The sequence below is a fragment of the Geotrypetes seraphini genome, chromosome 5 (assembly GCF_902459505.1).
Source record: "Geotrypetes seraphini chromosome 5, aGeoSer1.1, whole genome shotgun sequence".
Taxonomy (NCBI): Eukaryota; Metazoa; Chordata; class Amphibia; order Gymnophiona; family Dermophiidae; genus Geotrypetes; species Geotrypetes seraphini.
Genome location: NC_047088.1, coordinates 216,678,676 through 216,693,580, shown reverse-complemented (window position 1 = coordinate 216,693,580; position 14,905 = coordinate 216,678,676). Strand labels below are relative to the sequence as shown.

General features: G+C 40.7%; 1 protein-coding gene across 2 annotated transcripts in view; it reads left to right on the top strand.

Moving 5' to 3' along the window:
* GALNT5 (polypeptide N-acetylgalactosaminyltransferase 5) overlaps positions 1-14,905 on the top strand; it is a 127,511-nt gene that overhangs the window by 54,442 nt on the left and 58,164 nt on the right. For both annotated transcript variants that reach the window (XM_033946142.1, XM_033946144.1), the window contains exon 3: positions 3,138-3,304. In XM_033946142.1, the coding sequence (XP_033802033.1) occupies positions 3,138-3,304 (167 nt within the window). The remainder of the gene's footprint in view (positions 1-3,137; positions 3,305-14,905) is intronic.

Genomic DNA, 14,905 nt, shown 5'->3' with positions numbered 1-14,905 from the left:
AAGAATCACTGAGCAAGTTTAAAAGTCTCCTAAAGAGCTGGCTATTCAAGGACGCTTTCTAATAGATTTGTTCTAACCAAAATAGTCCTAGGAAGACGATCTAATAGAATTAGGTGGGTATCTGTTCCCCAACCTTCTGTGTCTTTGGACCTTCCTCTTGTTTTATTTTTATTTTTTTAGAATTGTATTTATGTCAATTGCTGTCAACCACTCCCTCCTTACATGTATTACTGTATTAGTAGTGAATGTTATGTTTGTCGGTTTTTATTATTTTACTTAGTTTTGAATTTATGTAAATCACATTGGATTTGGATTATGCAAATTAATCAAAGAAATTAAATAAACTTGAAACTTGAAACCTTCAACACAGAGACACTTTTAGGGTCCCTATTTGATACAACACGACAACAGCTGAGTGAAGGGAAAGTATTGATCATATAAGTGTTGATCTATCCTCAGCATTTGACCTGATAGATCATACTATTCTATTGCAAATACTGGGAGCAACAGGGATCTCAGAGTTTATATATGACTCCAGGGATTTCTGCAATCAAGGACTTACCGAGATAAAACCAAGAGAGAGAAATTGGAGACCTGGTCCAATCCCTGCAGCATACCCCAAGGGTCACCTCTGCCCCCCAGTGCTGTTCAATCTCTACATCACTTCCCTGGGTACCTTCTAGGAATCACCTCATATAGCTATGCTAATGATATCACTCTCCTCATACCCATCGACCACCACTACAAAATTGCAAGAGATTTTTTTAAATAGTGGAAGACTCGATGAAGTCTTGCAGGTTAAAATTGAATACAGAAAAAAAACTAGATCTTACTGAAGGAAAAGGAAGAATTTCCTTCCATAACCAACATAAGAGGTGAACTCAGTTACCCACTGATGCCTGCCCTAAAGTTACTAGGAGTGGTAAAGATTGGAACAAAAACGGCTTTGATTTGCTGCTACGCAAGATTTAAGCAGCGGGCACTGTAGATCGTAAGCCAGGCCGTGGACGACCATGCTCGATTCACACACAAGCATATTGATATTGTACACGATCTTGTACTGAGCCAGGAGAACATGCTGCAAACACACCAAAACAACTTGCCAAATAGCAAGATAAAATGTTGAAAACACAGTTTTTTTGTTAATGCTTCTACAGCTGCTTCAGTTTTAAGATACAATGTTAACGAATATTTGGTCTTAAACTTAATATTCAATGTTTTCCTGCAGTTGTATTGTTGAATTCCTGTTTTGATAATGTCTGTATTGGTATTGTGGGTGATGGGAAATTTGCATCTGTCTACTGTTTGTACCATATGTGTACGACTAAAAGGCGAGCAGGATAATATGTATGTAACCAATGTGTTAACTGCATAGTTTTATGCGGTATATAAATTGTTAAATAAATAAATAATAAACAGGAATAAAACTGACAACTGTGGTTAGGATCATTCATGAAGATCTGGAATTAAAGTGTCTTAAAAAGTGTCATACCCAAGAGGTAACTTTACACAACAAAGACACACGCCTGAAATAGTGCAAGCAGCTTTGACCAAGTACCTGGAGCACAACATCAGCTTCATCTGGTTTACAGATTAAATATAATTACTGTAGCTCCACAGATTAACACACTGAATGATTGCCTATATGTGCCTTCAACAACACTGAAGCATGAGGTTAATGCCAAACGCCTACTAAGGACCTACTCGACCTTTAGCCAATCAGCCAATTTTGACACTTAGAGTCACAGATCTGTTCTTCATTGATCCTGAAGTTAAGGTCAACGGCACCTACTACAAGGATGTCCTCTTGACACAGGAGACTATCTTCCAACAGGACAATGCTCCAGCACATTGGGCAAAGGACACTGTAGAACTGATATATCTGGAGACCCCAGACTTCATTGGTCCAGACCTGTTGCCTGCGAATTCATCAGACCTAAACTCAGTTGCCTATCGGATCTGAGGGCTGATAGGGGAGCGTGTCTATCAGACAACGATATCTGACATTGAAGACCTTAAACAGCACCTCATCTCTGGGCTGAGCTGAAGCAGTCCATAGATCAGTGGCGGCCAAGGCTGAGGGTGTGCCTTTGTGCAAAGGGAGTGCACTTTGAACATCTGCTTAATTGAAACATTACTGTACATTTTTCTGCAAGATATGCCATAAAATGTTTTGATGTGTTTTTATTCAGTTCACAATTCATTTTTACAAGGTAGTGTTGTGGTGCAGTGGGAAATATTTACATTTTACATCAACTTCATTTAGGATACAATGTACTAAATTTCATAAGAATCAGACAAGTTCTGTGGAAGATATGACAAAAAAACAATTTTGGTGTGGGATTTTTTTCAGTTCACAGTGTGTAGATACACCTTCTTGACCAGTCTGTCTGTCTTGACCAGATTGTAAGCTCTTTTGAGCAGGGACTGTTTCTTCTATGTTTTGATGTGCTGTGTATGTCTAGTAGCGCTATAGAAATGATAATAATAATAATTTATTTTCTTGTATACCGCCCCACCAACAGTTCTAGGCGGTTCACAACAAAGAAACTGAAACATTTCAGCAGAATATACAATTTCAAAAACACACTTCTACATACATCAGTCAAATGCAGCAATAGCTAAGATGCGATTTCAACTCGTTGCTATCATTAAAACATAGGTTAAAAATAATTATAAAACACCATCGTAATATGAAAAGAAAAAATCAGCATTCTTGTTTATCAAATAGATAAGTTTTTAATAATTCCCTAAATGTAAAGTAAGAATAGGCTTGAGTAGTAGTGGTAGTATATTCAAGGCATGTAAATGAAAAAGTAAAGATTAGGGTCATTTAAAATTATAACTCTTTCATGCTTTGCATTTTATTGTACACAGAGTTGTAGATTCTATCTTTCTTTACAAACAAGTAATTATGACATTAGTTTTGGAGCCCATTTATGATTTTAAAAGGCATCTTTTGTTAGATGTTATAACTTGAAAAAGAAGGGCAAAGGATGGTGATTAAAAAGCAAAGCACTAGGAATCAAGTCTAGTGACAGGACCACTTGACAACATTTCCCTGTTATGATCAGTCCTTCAAACTCAAGAAATATTTGATGTATAATGTTTGTGTAATATGTGCTGTGGCATTGCAGGTGTTCAGAACAAATGGTCCATGATGATCTTCCTTCCACCAGTATCATAATGTGCTTTGTGGATGAAGTATGGTCTACTCTTCAACGCTCTGTTCTTAGTGTCCTGAATCGATCTCCTCCCCATCTTTTAAAAGAGATCATTCTAGTGGATGACTTCAGTACAAAAGGTCGGTATAATATCCTTCACTGCCATGAACAGATGTTAAATTTACTTTTCTGTGTCACTTTATTAAGTAAATAAGCTGGATCTGTTTTTTGGGAACCATTTCTAAGAACACAGAAATCCATAATCATTCTATTAAGTAAGTACTAATGGAGTGACCATTACTTCAAATCGGGAGAACTTTATAGTTTAGATGTCCAGAGCAAACGATTAAAAGGAAAAATTCTCTCTGTTGGAGCAGTTTAAATTCACATCCGAATTTACAGTGTATGGTGATGTGTTCATTTTACCAAAGTACCAGATTTATTTTAAATGTGTGGGTGATTACTTAGAGCAGGGGTGCCCAATACGTCGATCGTGATCAACCGGTAGATTGCGAAGGCAAAGTGAGTTGATCGCGGAGCCCATCCCTGGCTCTGTGATAGACTCACGTTGCCTTCACAATCTACCGGGCCGATCAGCCTTCCTCTCCCCGACGTCAATTTTGCCTTCAGAAAGGAAGTTCCGGGCCAGCCAATCGCTGCCTGGCTGGCCCGGAACTTCCTCTCCAATGACAAAATTGACATCGAGAAGAGGAATGTTGGTCGGCCTGACACAGGGAGAGCTTGGGGCGGCGGTGGCTTGGGCGCCTGTTCCCCGATGGCGGCAGCAGTGGCTTGGGGGAGGGCAGGGAGAAAGAAAGGGGGCAGGCAGGGAGACAGAAGGAAAGAAGGGAAACAGAAAGAAAGAAAGGGGGCATGAAGAGAGAAAAAAAGAAAGGGAGGCAGGGAGAAAGAAAGGGCAGGGAGAGAGGAAGAAAAAGTTGGGGGAGGGAATGAGATCTGGAGGAGAGAAAGCATACAGGCTGAAAGAAGGGAGGAAATATTGGATGCACACTCAGAAGAAGAAAGTGCAACCAGAGACTCATGAAATCACCAGACAACAAAGGTAGGAAAAATGATTTTATTTTCAATTTAGTAATCAAAATGTGTCTGTTTTGAGAATTTATATCTGCTGTCTATATTTTGCACTATGGTCCCCTTTTACTAAACCGCAATAGCAGTTTTTAGCGCAGGGAGCCTATGAGCGTTGAGAGCAGCGCTGGGCATTCAGCACAGCTCCCTGCGCTAAAAACTGCTATCGTGGTTTAGTAAAAAGGGAGGGGGGTATTTGTCTATTTTTGTATGGTTGTTACTGAGGTGACAGTGCATAGAGTCATCTGCCTTGACCTCTTTGAAAAAACCCTGGAATATAAATGATAATTAACATTTTCTCTGCATAGAATGTGCTTTGTGTTTTTTTTAAATTTTTATTGTTGTTAGATCATTTTAACTTAGTCATTTTAAAAGTAGCTCGCAAGTCCAAAAAGTGTGGGCACCCCTGACTTAGAGGGTTATGACTTTGGGGGGGAGTTGGGGGAGTTGGCCCAATGGAAGGAATCCATCCTGACATAATTTGTAAGTGGCATCGTGGGGGAGGGCATTTTTTTGTTGTTGTTCGAGGAGGGAGGGGCATGTTGTTGGGAGGGGGGCTTTTTTTTCTTTCCTTTTTTTAATTGGGCAGATATTTTGCATGTGCAAGAGCACCTTGTGAGACGGCATCAAAATGATAAATGGTGTTTTAATGTGAGTAAGTTCAAAATGATGCATGTGGGAAAGGGGAACCCAAACTATAGTTACGTGATGCAGGGTTCCACGTTAGGAGTCACTTCCTAGGAAAAGGATACAGGTGCCAACATTGAAGATATGTTGACACCCTCAGCTCAGTGTGCGGCGGCGGCTTAGAAAGCAAATAGAATGTTAGACATTTTCGGTAAAAGAATGGAAAACAAAGATGGAAATGTTATACAGTACTCCCCCGATATTCGCGGGGGTTCCATTCCAGGAACCCCTGCGAATGTCAAAAAAACACAAATACATTTTTTAGGCAAGGGAGACAGGAGAGGGCAGCCGGAGTGCCGGCGAGTGAAGGAAATCACTCATGGTATGCTCCGACCGCCTCTTCCTGTACTAAAGTCGGGCCTCATCAATCAGGAGCTGCGTGTCATGCCTCCCCTTTGCAGTTGGAAAATACTATGAATTTGCGGGGGAGCACAGTAATGCCCTTTTGTATTGCTCTCTGGAATGGCCACACTTTTTTAAAGATATGCTTAAATTAGAAAAAGTACCGAGAAGGGTGATGAAAATGATAAAAGGGATGGGACAACTTCCCTATGAGGAAAGAATAAAGTGGCTAGGGCAGCTTGGAAAAAAGACATCTCAAAAGTGATATGATAGAGGTCTGTAAAATACGGAGTGGAGTGGAAAGGATAGATATGAGTTGCTTGTTTACTCTTTCCAAAAGTACTAGGACTATGGGGCGTGCGATGAAGCTACTAAGTAGTAGATTTAAAACAATCCAGAGTAAATATTTATTCATACAAAGTGTAATTAAACTCTGGTATTCATTGCCACAGAATGTGGTGAAATCAGTTAGCTTAGCAGGATGTATTAGGAGTAAATTTCTAAAAATGGGGTTATTTACTCAAAGTTAGCATGTGCTGATGCTATTTACACATGTTAAACTGCCATTAAGGGTCCATATGAATAAAATGAGCCTTGCAGCAGATAACATTCATTAATCTTTTTTTTTTTTTTTTTTTAAAGGCTTGGATAATTTCCTAAAAGAGAAGTCCATAGGCCGTTATTGAGATGGCTTGAGGAAATCTTAAAATCTGTTTTACTACTTGGGATCTAGCTAGATGCTTGGGATCTGGGTTGTCCACTTTTGGAAACAGGATGCTGGACTTGATGGACCTTCAATCTGTCCCAGTATGTCAATTCTTGTGTTCTTAAGAAATATCAGGTTACAAGTGTGGGGAGGGAAGGAAGAAGGAGCAGATGCTGGACTATAAGGGTGGAGGAAGGAAGATGCTGAGAATGGTAGAGACTTGAGGGGGAGGTGAGGGTGGCAAGAAAATGGATGAGTAGATAGATATTAAAAGGGTAGAAATAATAGGACGTATGTTGAAGATGAAAAGGATTGGAGGGCTGGGGAAGGAATGAGATGGGGAATGGGAGAGAAGATGGAAATTTGATAGGTAGTTGGAAAGTGAAAAAGAGGATGGTAAAAAAGGCAGAAAAGAGCTAAAAAAGAATAATCAGTATGTCAGAGGCAGGTGTAGTGAGGAAGTAGACAGGAGAGAGGAGACATGGAAAACAACTTCTTTAAGGAGAATTAGCAGATGACTGGAATGCAAAAAGAGAAATTGTAACCAACATAATGGGACTATAAAACGACCAGACATCAAAGGTAGAAAACAAACATTTTATTTTAAATTTTTTAAATGGAATATGGATAATAATTAGCAAAAATATTGTTTATATTTTGACAAACTTGCAGAATTTGATGATGTTGTGTGCAGAATTTTGAATTTATTTGTGCAGAATTCTGCAAGGAGTATCTTCTCTCATTGATACTGCTTCTGTTAAAACAGATGCTCCAAGGGTCTTTACAACAGCTCCTGATGCTGATGCAGCTCCTATTAATGTTAATTGCACAGAGAAATTTTTACCCCAGTAAGACAGGGTCTACTCCCTCTGTGACCTCCTTCCATTGCTGCATTATCCATCCATGACTCATGCCCAGATGATATTCCATTGAAAAGAGGAGACTGAGAGGGGACATGATCGAAATGTTCAAGATAATGAAGGGAATAGACTTAGTAGATAGAGACAGGTTGTTCACCCTCTCCAAGGTGGAGAGAACGAGAGGGCACTCTCTAAAGTTAAAAGGGGATAGATTCCATACAAACGTAAGGAAATTCTTCTTCACCCAGAGAGTGGTAGAGAACTGGAATGCTCTTCCGGAGTCTGTTATAAGGGAAAACACCCTCCAGGGATTCAAGACAAGGTTGGACAAGTTCCTGCTGAATCAGAACGAACGCAAGTAGGGCTGGTCTCGGTTAGGGCACTGGTCTTTGACCTAGGGGCCACCGCTTGAGCAGACTGCTGGGCGCGATGGACCACTGGTCTGACCCAGCAGCGGATTTTCTTATGTTCTGGAGGGGCTGGCAGTGTGTATTGTTCAGGGCTCCGACACACATCAAACCTGATACCCAGTCTCAATACTGGGAATGTACCTGGTGTTCTTCCTGGAAGCCTTCCTGCACAACGGAGGCCAAAGGGTGGGTTTAATATTCATGAACTTCAATCACTTCCTTTCTGGTCAACTTAGCAGTGAACTTGGATTGAGCATACATTGTTTGTGTCTGTTATATATAGAGTACTGATTTGACTGAAATATTCTATTTGGGGGCAGAATAAATTGTGGGTTTTAAGTTGACTATCGAGTGGTTGTTATTTGGACTGATAGAACAGTTCAGGATTCTGGGAAGGAAGCTGAAGATGAGAACCCAGAAGATAGCGTTTCAGAGATCCTATCGGTACCGAGGCAGGAGGAACTACAATCAGTAAATGTGTGGATGAGGACATGGTGTGAGGAAGAAGGATTCCACTTCGTGAGAAACTAGACACGTTCTGGGGCAAGAGCAAGCTCTACAGGAGAGATTGACTGCACCTGAGCACAGCAGAAACTAGGCTTCTAGCAAACAACGTCAAGAGAGGAATAGAACAGGCTTTAAACTAAGAGGAAGGGGAAAGCCGACAGTCGACCAAGCTTCGACGATTCGGAAGAAGATATCCCAAGAAGATACTAAGGGGAAACAAGGCTGGGAAGAAACAAGAGACAAATTACAGGAGTCAACTAACCCAGAAGAGGAGGTTAGAAAGATTGTAGCAAATGAGAAGACACTAAAGACCGAAGCACAGGGAAAGGAAATGAAGACAACAAAATACCAGGATCTAAATTGCATATATACTAATGCAAGGAGCCTAAGAAACAAAATGGGGGAATTAGAAGCCATGGCCAATGTAGAGGACATAGACATCATTGGAATCTCTGAAACATGGTGGAATGAGGAAAGCAAATGGGATACAGCACTGCCGGGGTACAAGCTGTATCGCCAGGATAGGTCAGGACAGAAAGGAGGTGGAATAACACTATACATAAAAGAAAGCATACAATCAACAAGAATGGACACAGCAGTGACGACCAACAAGCTGGAATCGCTATGGGTTAAAATACCGGGAAGAAAAGGGCCTGAAATAAAGATGGGCCTATACTATCGTCCACCCGGGCAAACCGGAGATATCGATGAAGAAATGGAAGCCAAGATGAAGTGAGAATGCAAAAGCGGTAACACGGTTATTATGGGAGACTTCAACTACCCCGGGATAGACTGGAGTCTTGGAAGCTCAAGATGCGCTAGGGAGACAGAATTCCTGGAGCCTACACAAGATTGCTTCATGGAGCAGCTTGTTAGAGAACCGACGAGAGGAAATGCCACTCTGGATCTAATCCTAAATGGGTTAAGGGGACCTGGAGGGAAGTGGAAGTAGTGGAACCATTGAGAAACAGTGATCATAATATGATCAAGTTCAAGGTTGAGATAGGAATACCGAAAGGAAAGAGAACCATAGCGACAACTTTTAACTTCAGGAAAGGAAACTACGAAGCAATGAGGGGAATGGTAAGGAAGAAACTTAGGAACACTTCCAAAAAATGGCAAACGGTAGAACATGCCTGGTCTTTTTTTCAAGGACACGGTGAGCGAGGCGCAAAATCTGTATATTCCCAGATTCAGAAAGGGGTGCAAAAAGAGTCGAACAAAAGATCCGGCGTGGATAACTAATATAGTGAAGGAAGCAATAGGCAATAAAAAAATTCATTCAGAAAATGGAAAAAGGACAAAACTAAGGGGAACTGGAAAGAGCACAGGAAGTATCAAAAAGAATGTCACCGTGTGGTTCGAAAAGCCAAAAGAGAGTATGAAGAGAGGCTAGCCAGGGAAGCATGAAATTTCAAACCGTTGTTTAGATATGTTAAAGGGAAGCAGCCGGCTAGGGAGGAGGTGGGCCTGCTGGACGACGGAGACAGGAAGGGAGTGGTGAAGGAGGAGAAATAGGTCGTGGAAAGACTTAACATGTTCTTTTCATCTGTATTCACAAATGAAGACACAACCAACATACCGGAACCTGAGCAATTCTTCAATGGAAATCAAGCAGAAAAACTAACATCCATGGAAGTGAGTCTTGAAGATGTGCGCAGGCAGATAAAAAAACTAAAAACTGACAAATCCCCGGGTCCGGACGGAATCCAGCCAAGGGTTCTGAAGGAATTAAAGGAAGAGATAGCAGAACTACTGCAGCAAATTTGCAACCTATCCCTGAAAACAGGCGTGATCCCGGAGGATTGGAAGATAGCCAATGTTACGCCCATCTTTAAAAAGGGATCAAGAGGTGACCCAGGAAACTACAGACCGGTGAGTCTGATCTCGGTTCCGGGGAAAATGGCGAAAGCACTGATAAAAGAAAACATCGATGAGCAATGTGAAAGAAACGAACTTCTGAGAACCAGCCAACATGGTTTCTGCAAGGGGAGATCGTGCCTAACTAACTTATTGACTTCTTCGAAGGAATTAACAAATGGATGGACAGAGGAGACCCCATAGACATCATATACCTAGATTTCCAAAAAGCCTTTGACAAGGTGCCTCATGAACGTCTACTCTGGAAACTGAAGAACCATGGGGTGGACGGAGACGTACATAGATGGATCAGAAACTGGTTGGTGGGAAGGAAACAGAGGGTAGGGGTGAAGGGCCACTACTCGGACTGGAGGAGAGTCACGAGTGGTGTTGCGCAGGGCTCGGTGCTCGGGCCCCTGCTATTTAATATATTCATAAATGATCTAGAAACAGGGACGAAGTGTGAAATAATAAAATTTGTGGACGACACCAAACTATTTAGTGGAGCTCGGACTATTACGAAAAATTGCAAAGGGACTTGAACAAACTAGGGGAATGGGCGACGAGATGGCAGATGAAGTACAACGTTGAGAAATGTAAAGTATTGCATGTGGGAAGCAGAAACCCAAGGTACAACTATACGATGGGAGGGATGTTATTGAATGAGAGTACCCAAGAAAGGGACTTGGGGGTAATGATAGACATGACAATGAAGCCGACGGCACAGTGCGCAGTGGCCGCTAAGAGATCAAATAGAATGCTAGGTATAATCAAGATGGGTATTACTACCAGAACCGAAGGAAGTTATCCTGCCATTGTATCGGGCGATAGTGCGTCCGCATCTGGAGTACTGCGTCCAATATTGGTCGCCATACCTTAAGAAGGATATGACGTTACTCGAGAGAGTTCAGAGGAGAGCGACATGTCTGATAAAAGAGATGGAAAACCTTTCATACGTTGAGAGATTGGAGAAACTGGGTCTCTTTTCCCTGGAGAAGATAAGACTTAGAGGGGATATGATAGAGACTTACAAGATCATGAAGGGCATAGAGAGAGTAGATAGGGACAGATTCTTCAAACTTTAAAAAAATAAAAGAACAAGAGGGCATTCGGAAAAGTTGAAAGAGGACAGATTCAAAACGAATGCTAGGAAGTTCTTCTTTACCCAAAGTGTGGTGGACACCTGGAATGCGCTTCCAGAGGAAGTAATAGGGCAGAGTACGGTACTGGGGTTTAAGAAAGGATTAGACAATTTCCTGCTGGAAAAGGGAATAGAAGGATATAGATAGAGGATTACTACACAGGTTCTGGACCTGTTGGGCCGCCGCGTGAGCGGGCTGCTGGGCGCGATGGACCTCGGGTCTGACCCAGCGGAGGCATTGCTTATGTTCTTATGACTTCCTCATGATGCTGGGAAGTTATTTGGGAATTTATTTTTTACTGTTTTACATCCTTTTTTATTTGCTTGATCACTTGTCTGAGTTTCTGGTTGTCACATCATTTTCTTTCCTTAACAACTTGAACTAAATCACTTTCTACTTCCCATGTGCATACAAAAACTCTAATGCATGCAAAACATATGAAATATGTATTGCTGGTATAGCATTAACCATAATAGTTCCATCACACAAAGGTTGTTGTCTCATTTTTTATACCATCTGTTGTCTGTAATTTTATGACTGTGAGGCACAGGTTCTTTAGACCAAAAACATTAGTACAGTATACCATTTTTAATTTGAATTCTCATTTTGTCTAAATGTCAAGAATGATTTTTCCTGTGTAGAGGAATGGAAAGAGATTCATCTAAGCTTAGCTGCTTTAGGCTTAGTGCTCCTATCATCAATGCAAAATTATACTCAACAGCACATCTAGTGTACTAACTCTGGCAGAGTGGCACATGAAATAGCTTCCAGGAACCACTTTACCTTTCCTAATTAACTTTTTAGAGAATTGTTTATAGTTTGACTTCATGAATGAGCAACTTTGCTAGTACCTTGAAGGTGGAAGGAGATTTTCACCTTCTACAAATAATGAGGTTTGTGTATCCATCCATTTCTTCTTTCCTTATGATTCCCAGAGTCTGAAGATGTTATCTATCATTAAAGCTTCAATTCCTGGGTGTTTCTAAATTATAAAATCAGATACTTATTTTCCAGCTAATTAGGGGTCTTTGAGGCTACAAAAATGAGTGTTTTATTGGTATTTTTACACCATGTTACTATTTCTGCTTATGTTTTCTAGCAGGATCAAATATGTACATGTATATCGCTTAGGAATCATCAGCACTTAATGGTACAAAAAACGGAGTGGAAGGTACAAGAACTTCGCCAGTGGAAGAATGAGAGAGTACTAGGGGAAGTGGTGTTTAGCCCAGGACAAGCAGGCAGCATATTCTCACATATGGGTGATGTCGTCCACGGAGCCCCGGTACGGACAGTTGCAAAAGTGCATTGGCACTTTAAGAACTTTAGAAAGTTCATGACTGACCGTACCGCTCATGCGCAAGTGCCCTCCCACCCGACGAAGGCACGTGGCTCCTCAGTTCTTAGTTTTCCGCGGAGTAAGAAGTTGTGCTCTTGAACGTTCATTTTTCAGCCCTTGCCTTCCCACTCGTGCATTTATTTTTTACTATTTTTCTCTTTATTTTAAAAAAAAAAAAAAAAAAGAGAACTTTTTCTTTGGGCATTTTTGATGGCAGGGCCTCTTTCTCTTCAACCAATGAGTTCAATTTGGTTGAGTTCAATTTGGTTGAGGCATTTTTGCCGTCCATGTCCCACCCTCTAACTGGGTTTAAAAAGTGTGGCAGGTGCCAAAGGACAATTTCCATCACCGCCCCTCCCCCCCCCAAACTGGTATATACAGTGCCTTGGCCCGGAACATCGCATCGAATCCTGCGGAAGGGGCATTTTTGATTTGTTATCTAAATCTGAGTTTAGATTTTTTGCGGAACAGAAAACAAAAATTCAGTACCAAGCATGTCAATTTTCAAAACTGTAAGATGTCTCTCTTTGTTTTCTCAAAAATAGATGTGTTTGTGCTCAGTGCATCTATATTTTTGAACCATTTTCAAAAAAACACATCCAAAACAAAAACGCACAGAACAAGCCATTGTGATGTTGGAGGGGCTTGCATTCTTAGTAGACTGGCTACAAAGACATCCTATCAGAGCAGTGGGGCACTCTAGGGGGCAATACAGTGAACTGTGAGAACTGGCGGCAGCCATTCAAGGAGCAGCTCAGGCCAGGCAGGAGCGCAAAAAGCTCACTCCTGCCCGGTACACCACTGGGTCACAAGAACTCAGATAGCCATTCAGGGAGGGAGGGGCTCAGCACGGGGCAGGAGCATGGAAAGCTTACTCTTGCCCGATACACCGCTGGAACACCAGGGATTCAAAAAGTTAAAAAAAGGTACGCAGAGGGAGTTAAAAAAAATTGTTAAAGTCGGCCAGGGCAGGAGATAGGAGAGATCCATCCTGTCCCGGCCTACCAGGTAATACAGCAGGCCGGCGGAGGCTTGCAACATGTCTGGGAGGGGGCAGGGGGGCAATGACCCAAATATAAGATGAGACCCCCGTTTTTGGCCCAAAAATCTTATCTTATATTCGAGTATATATAGTATGTAAAAAAGAACTCCAATAACAATTGGACAGACCTAAAATAAGAATCAATCATAATATTTTCTCATTCACACATAAATAATTTTCTCTTGTCAATATGTGAGTTATTTTTGTCGCCACAGAATCGTCTCCAAATACCTCTTTGAAAGAAAAAAGTTTTTTTAACATAGTTTTAAAAGCCTTAAAATTCCCCTCCAATCTCAATTCAACCTATTTCATAATCTTGGCGCCATAAAGTAAAAAGCTCTATTTATAGTTGACTCTCATTTTGCCCTTTTTACTGAAAGGAGAACCATTCTTAGCACTGCCTAAGCAGCGTTAGGCATTACTAGGGGCCCCAACTTCAGGTGCACCATATTTATGCCATGGTTTTCTTGGCCTAAATGCATGCTCCTAAGTTAGGCATAGATTGGCCCATATTTTATAAAAAGTGTTCATCCAAAATTGTCTTTTATAGAATAGTGTTGAGAACCACAATCCTGGAATTCTTCAAAACCTGACACTACCAGATCCGCCCACATACTCAAACTATCTTTCCCCTTGTTAAAAGGCGTCATGTATGCAGGTAAATTAGGGAAATCCCTTTTCTTCAAATTCACTGAGCTTTGGAATAACCTTCCTGCGGAACCTAGGCTCATTCCAATTTTCCGAAAGCATCTGAAAACCTGGCTTTTCTCCAAAACGTAAAGCTATCTATTTAAAATGTAAAGCTAGCTATCCTCTTATTTCGTATTATGTCTTTCCCTCATTTATTGAATTACCTGTAAACCGTATCAAGCTCTATCTTTATGGAGATGATGCGGTATACAAACTTAAGATTTAGTTTAGTTTACCAATATTTATTGGAGCCATTTATAGAATTGTGTGCATAACTAAAAAAAAAAAAAAACGCCCACAATCTGCCCCTAACCACACCCACTTTTAGATAGGCACTTATCCTTTATAAAGTTGTGCGCCTAACATTCAACTAACTTCAATTAATGTTAATTATGAGTTCTTAAGTGTTAAAATTAGGTGTCTACATCAGCTAGGCACACTGATGTAGGCACTTAACTTTAGGCGCACTTTATAGAATTTGCCCATAAGTGTACCCATATTAACTCAAGCAGGTAGTGTACATTAAATCCAAATGTTAACGCACAACCTGAAAAAAAAAATTGTGTGAATGCCCCTTCTTGATGAAGCACTAGATTTGTGCATACTGGGTATTAAAATTCAGCATTATTGTGCATTAAGCCCAAAACAACGTACTATATTAAAAGACCCCCCTTATTTTTATTTTTTTTGTATCGGGGTCTTTTATCGTTGTGCGAGTTGAAACTTAAAATCAGGAGCCCTGTTTATAAGGTACTATATAACTGTCATTAGTGTGAAATATTTTTATAAAACCTTGTAAGCATAAAGATATAATAAGATTATATCTGAACAAACATCATATGAAGCATTAATAAAATAAAGACAGCCAAGATTCTAGATAAAGATGGGTATAAATAGATGCATCTGATGTGTATAATGAGAGGAAGCAAAGTCTATTAAGAGAACAGGGCCTGAGCAGTAAGAGACTGATGTACTCGTATATTGAAGGAAGGAATCACTTTATTCTTATTTGACTTGATCTAAAACTCATAGAGTTATTTCCCCCACTGTAATCTTGTTTTGGTTTG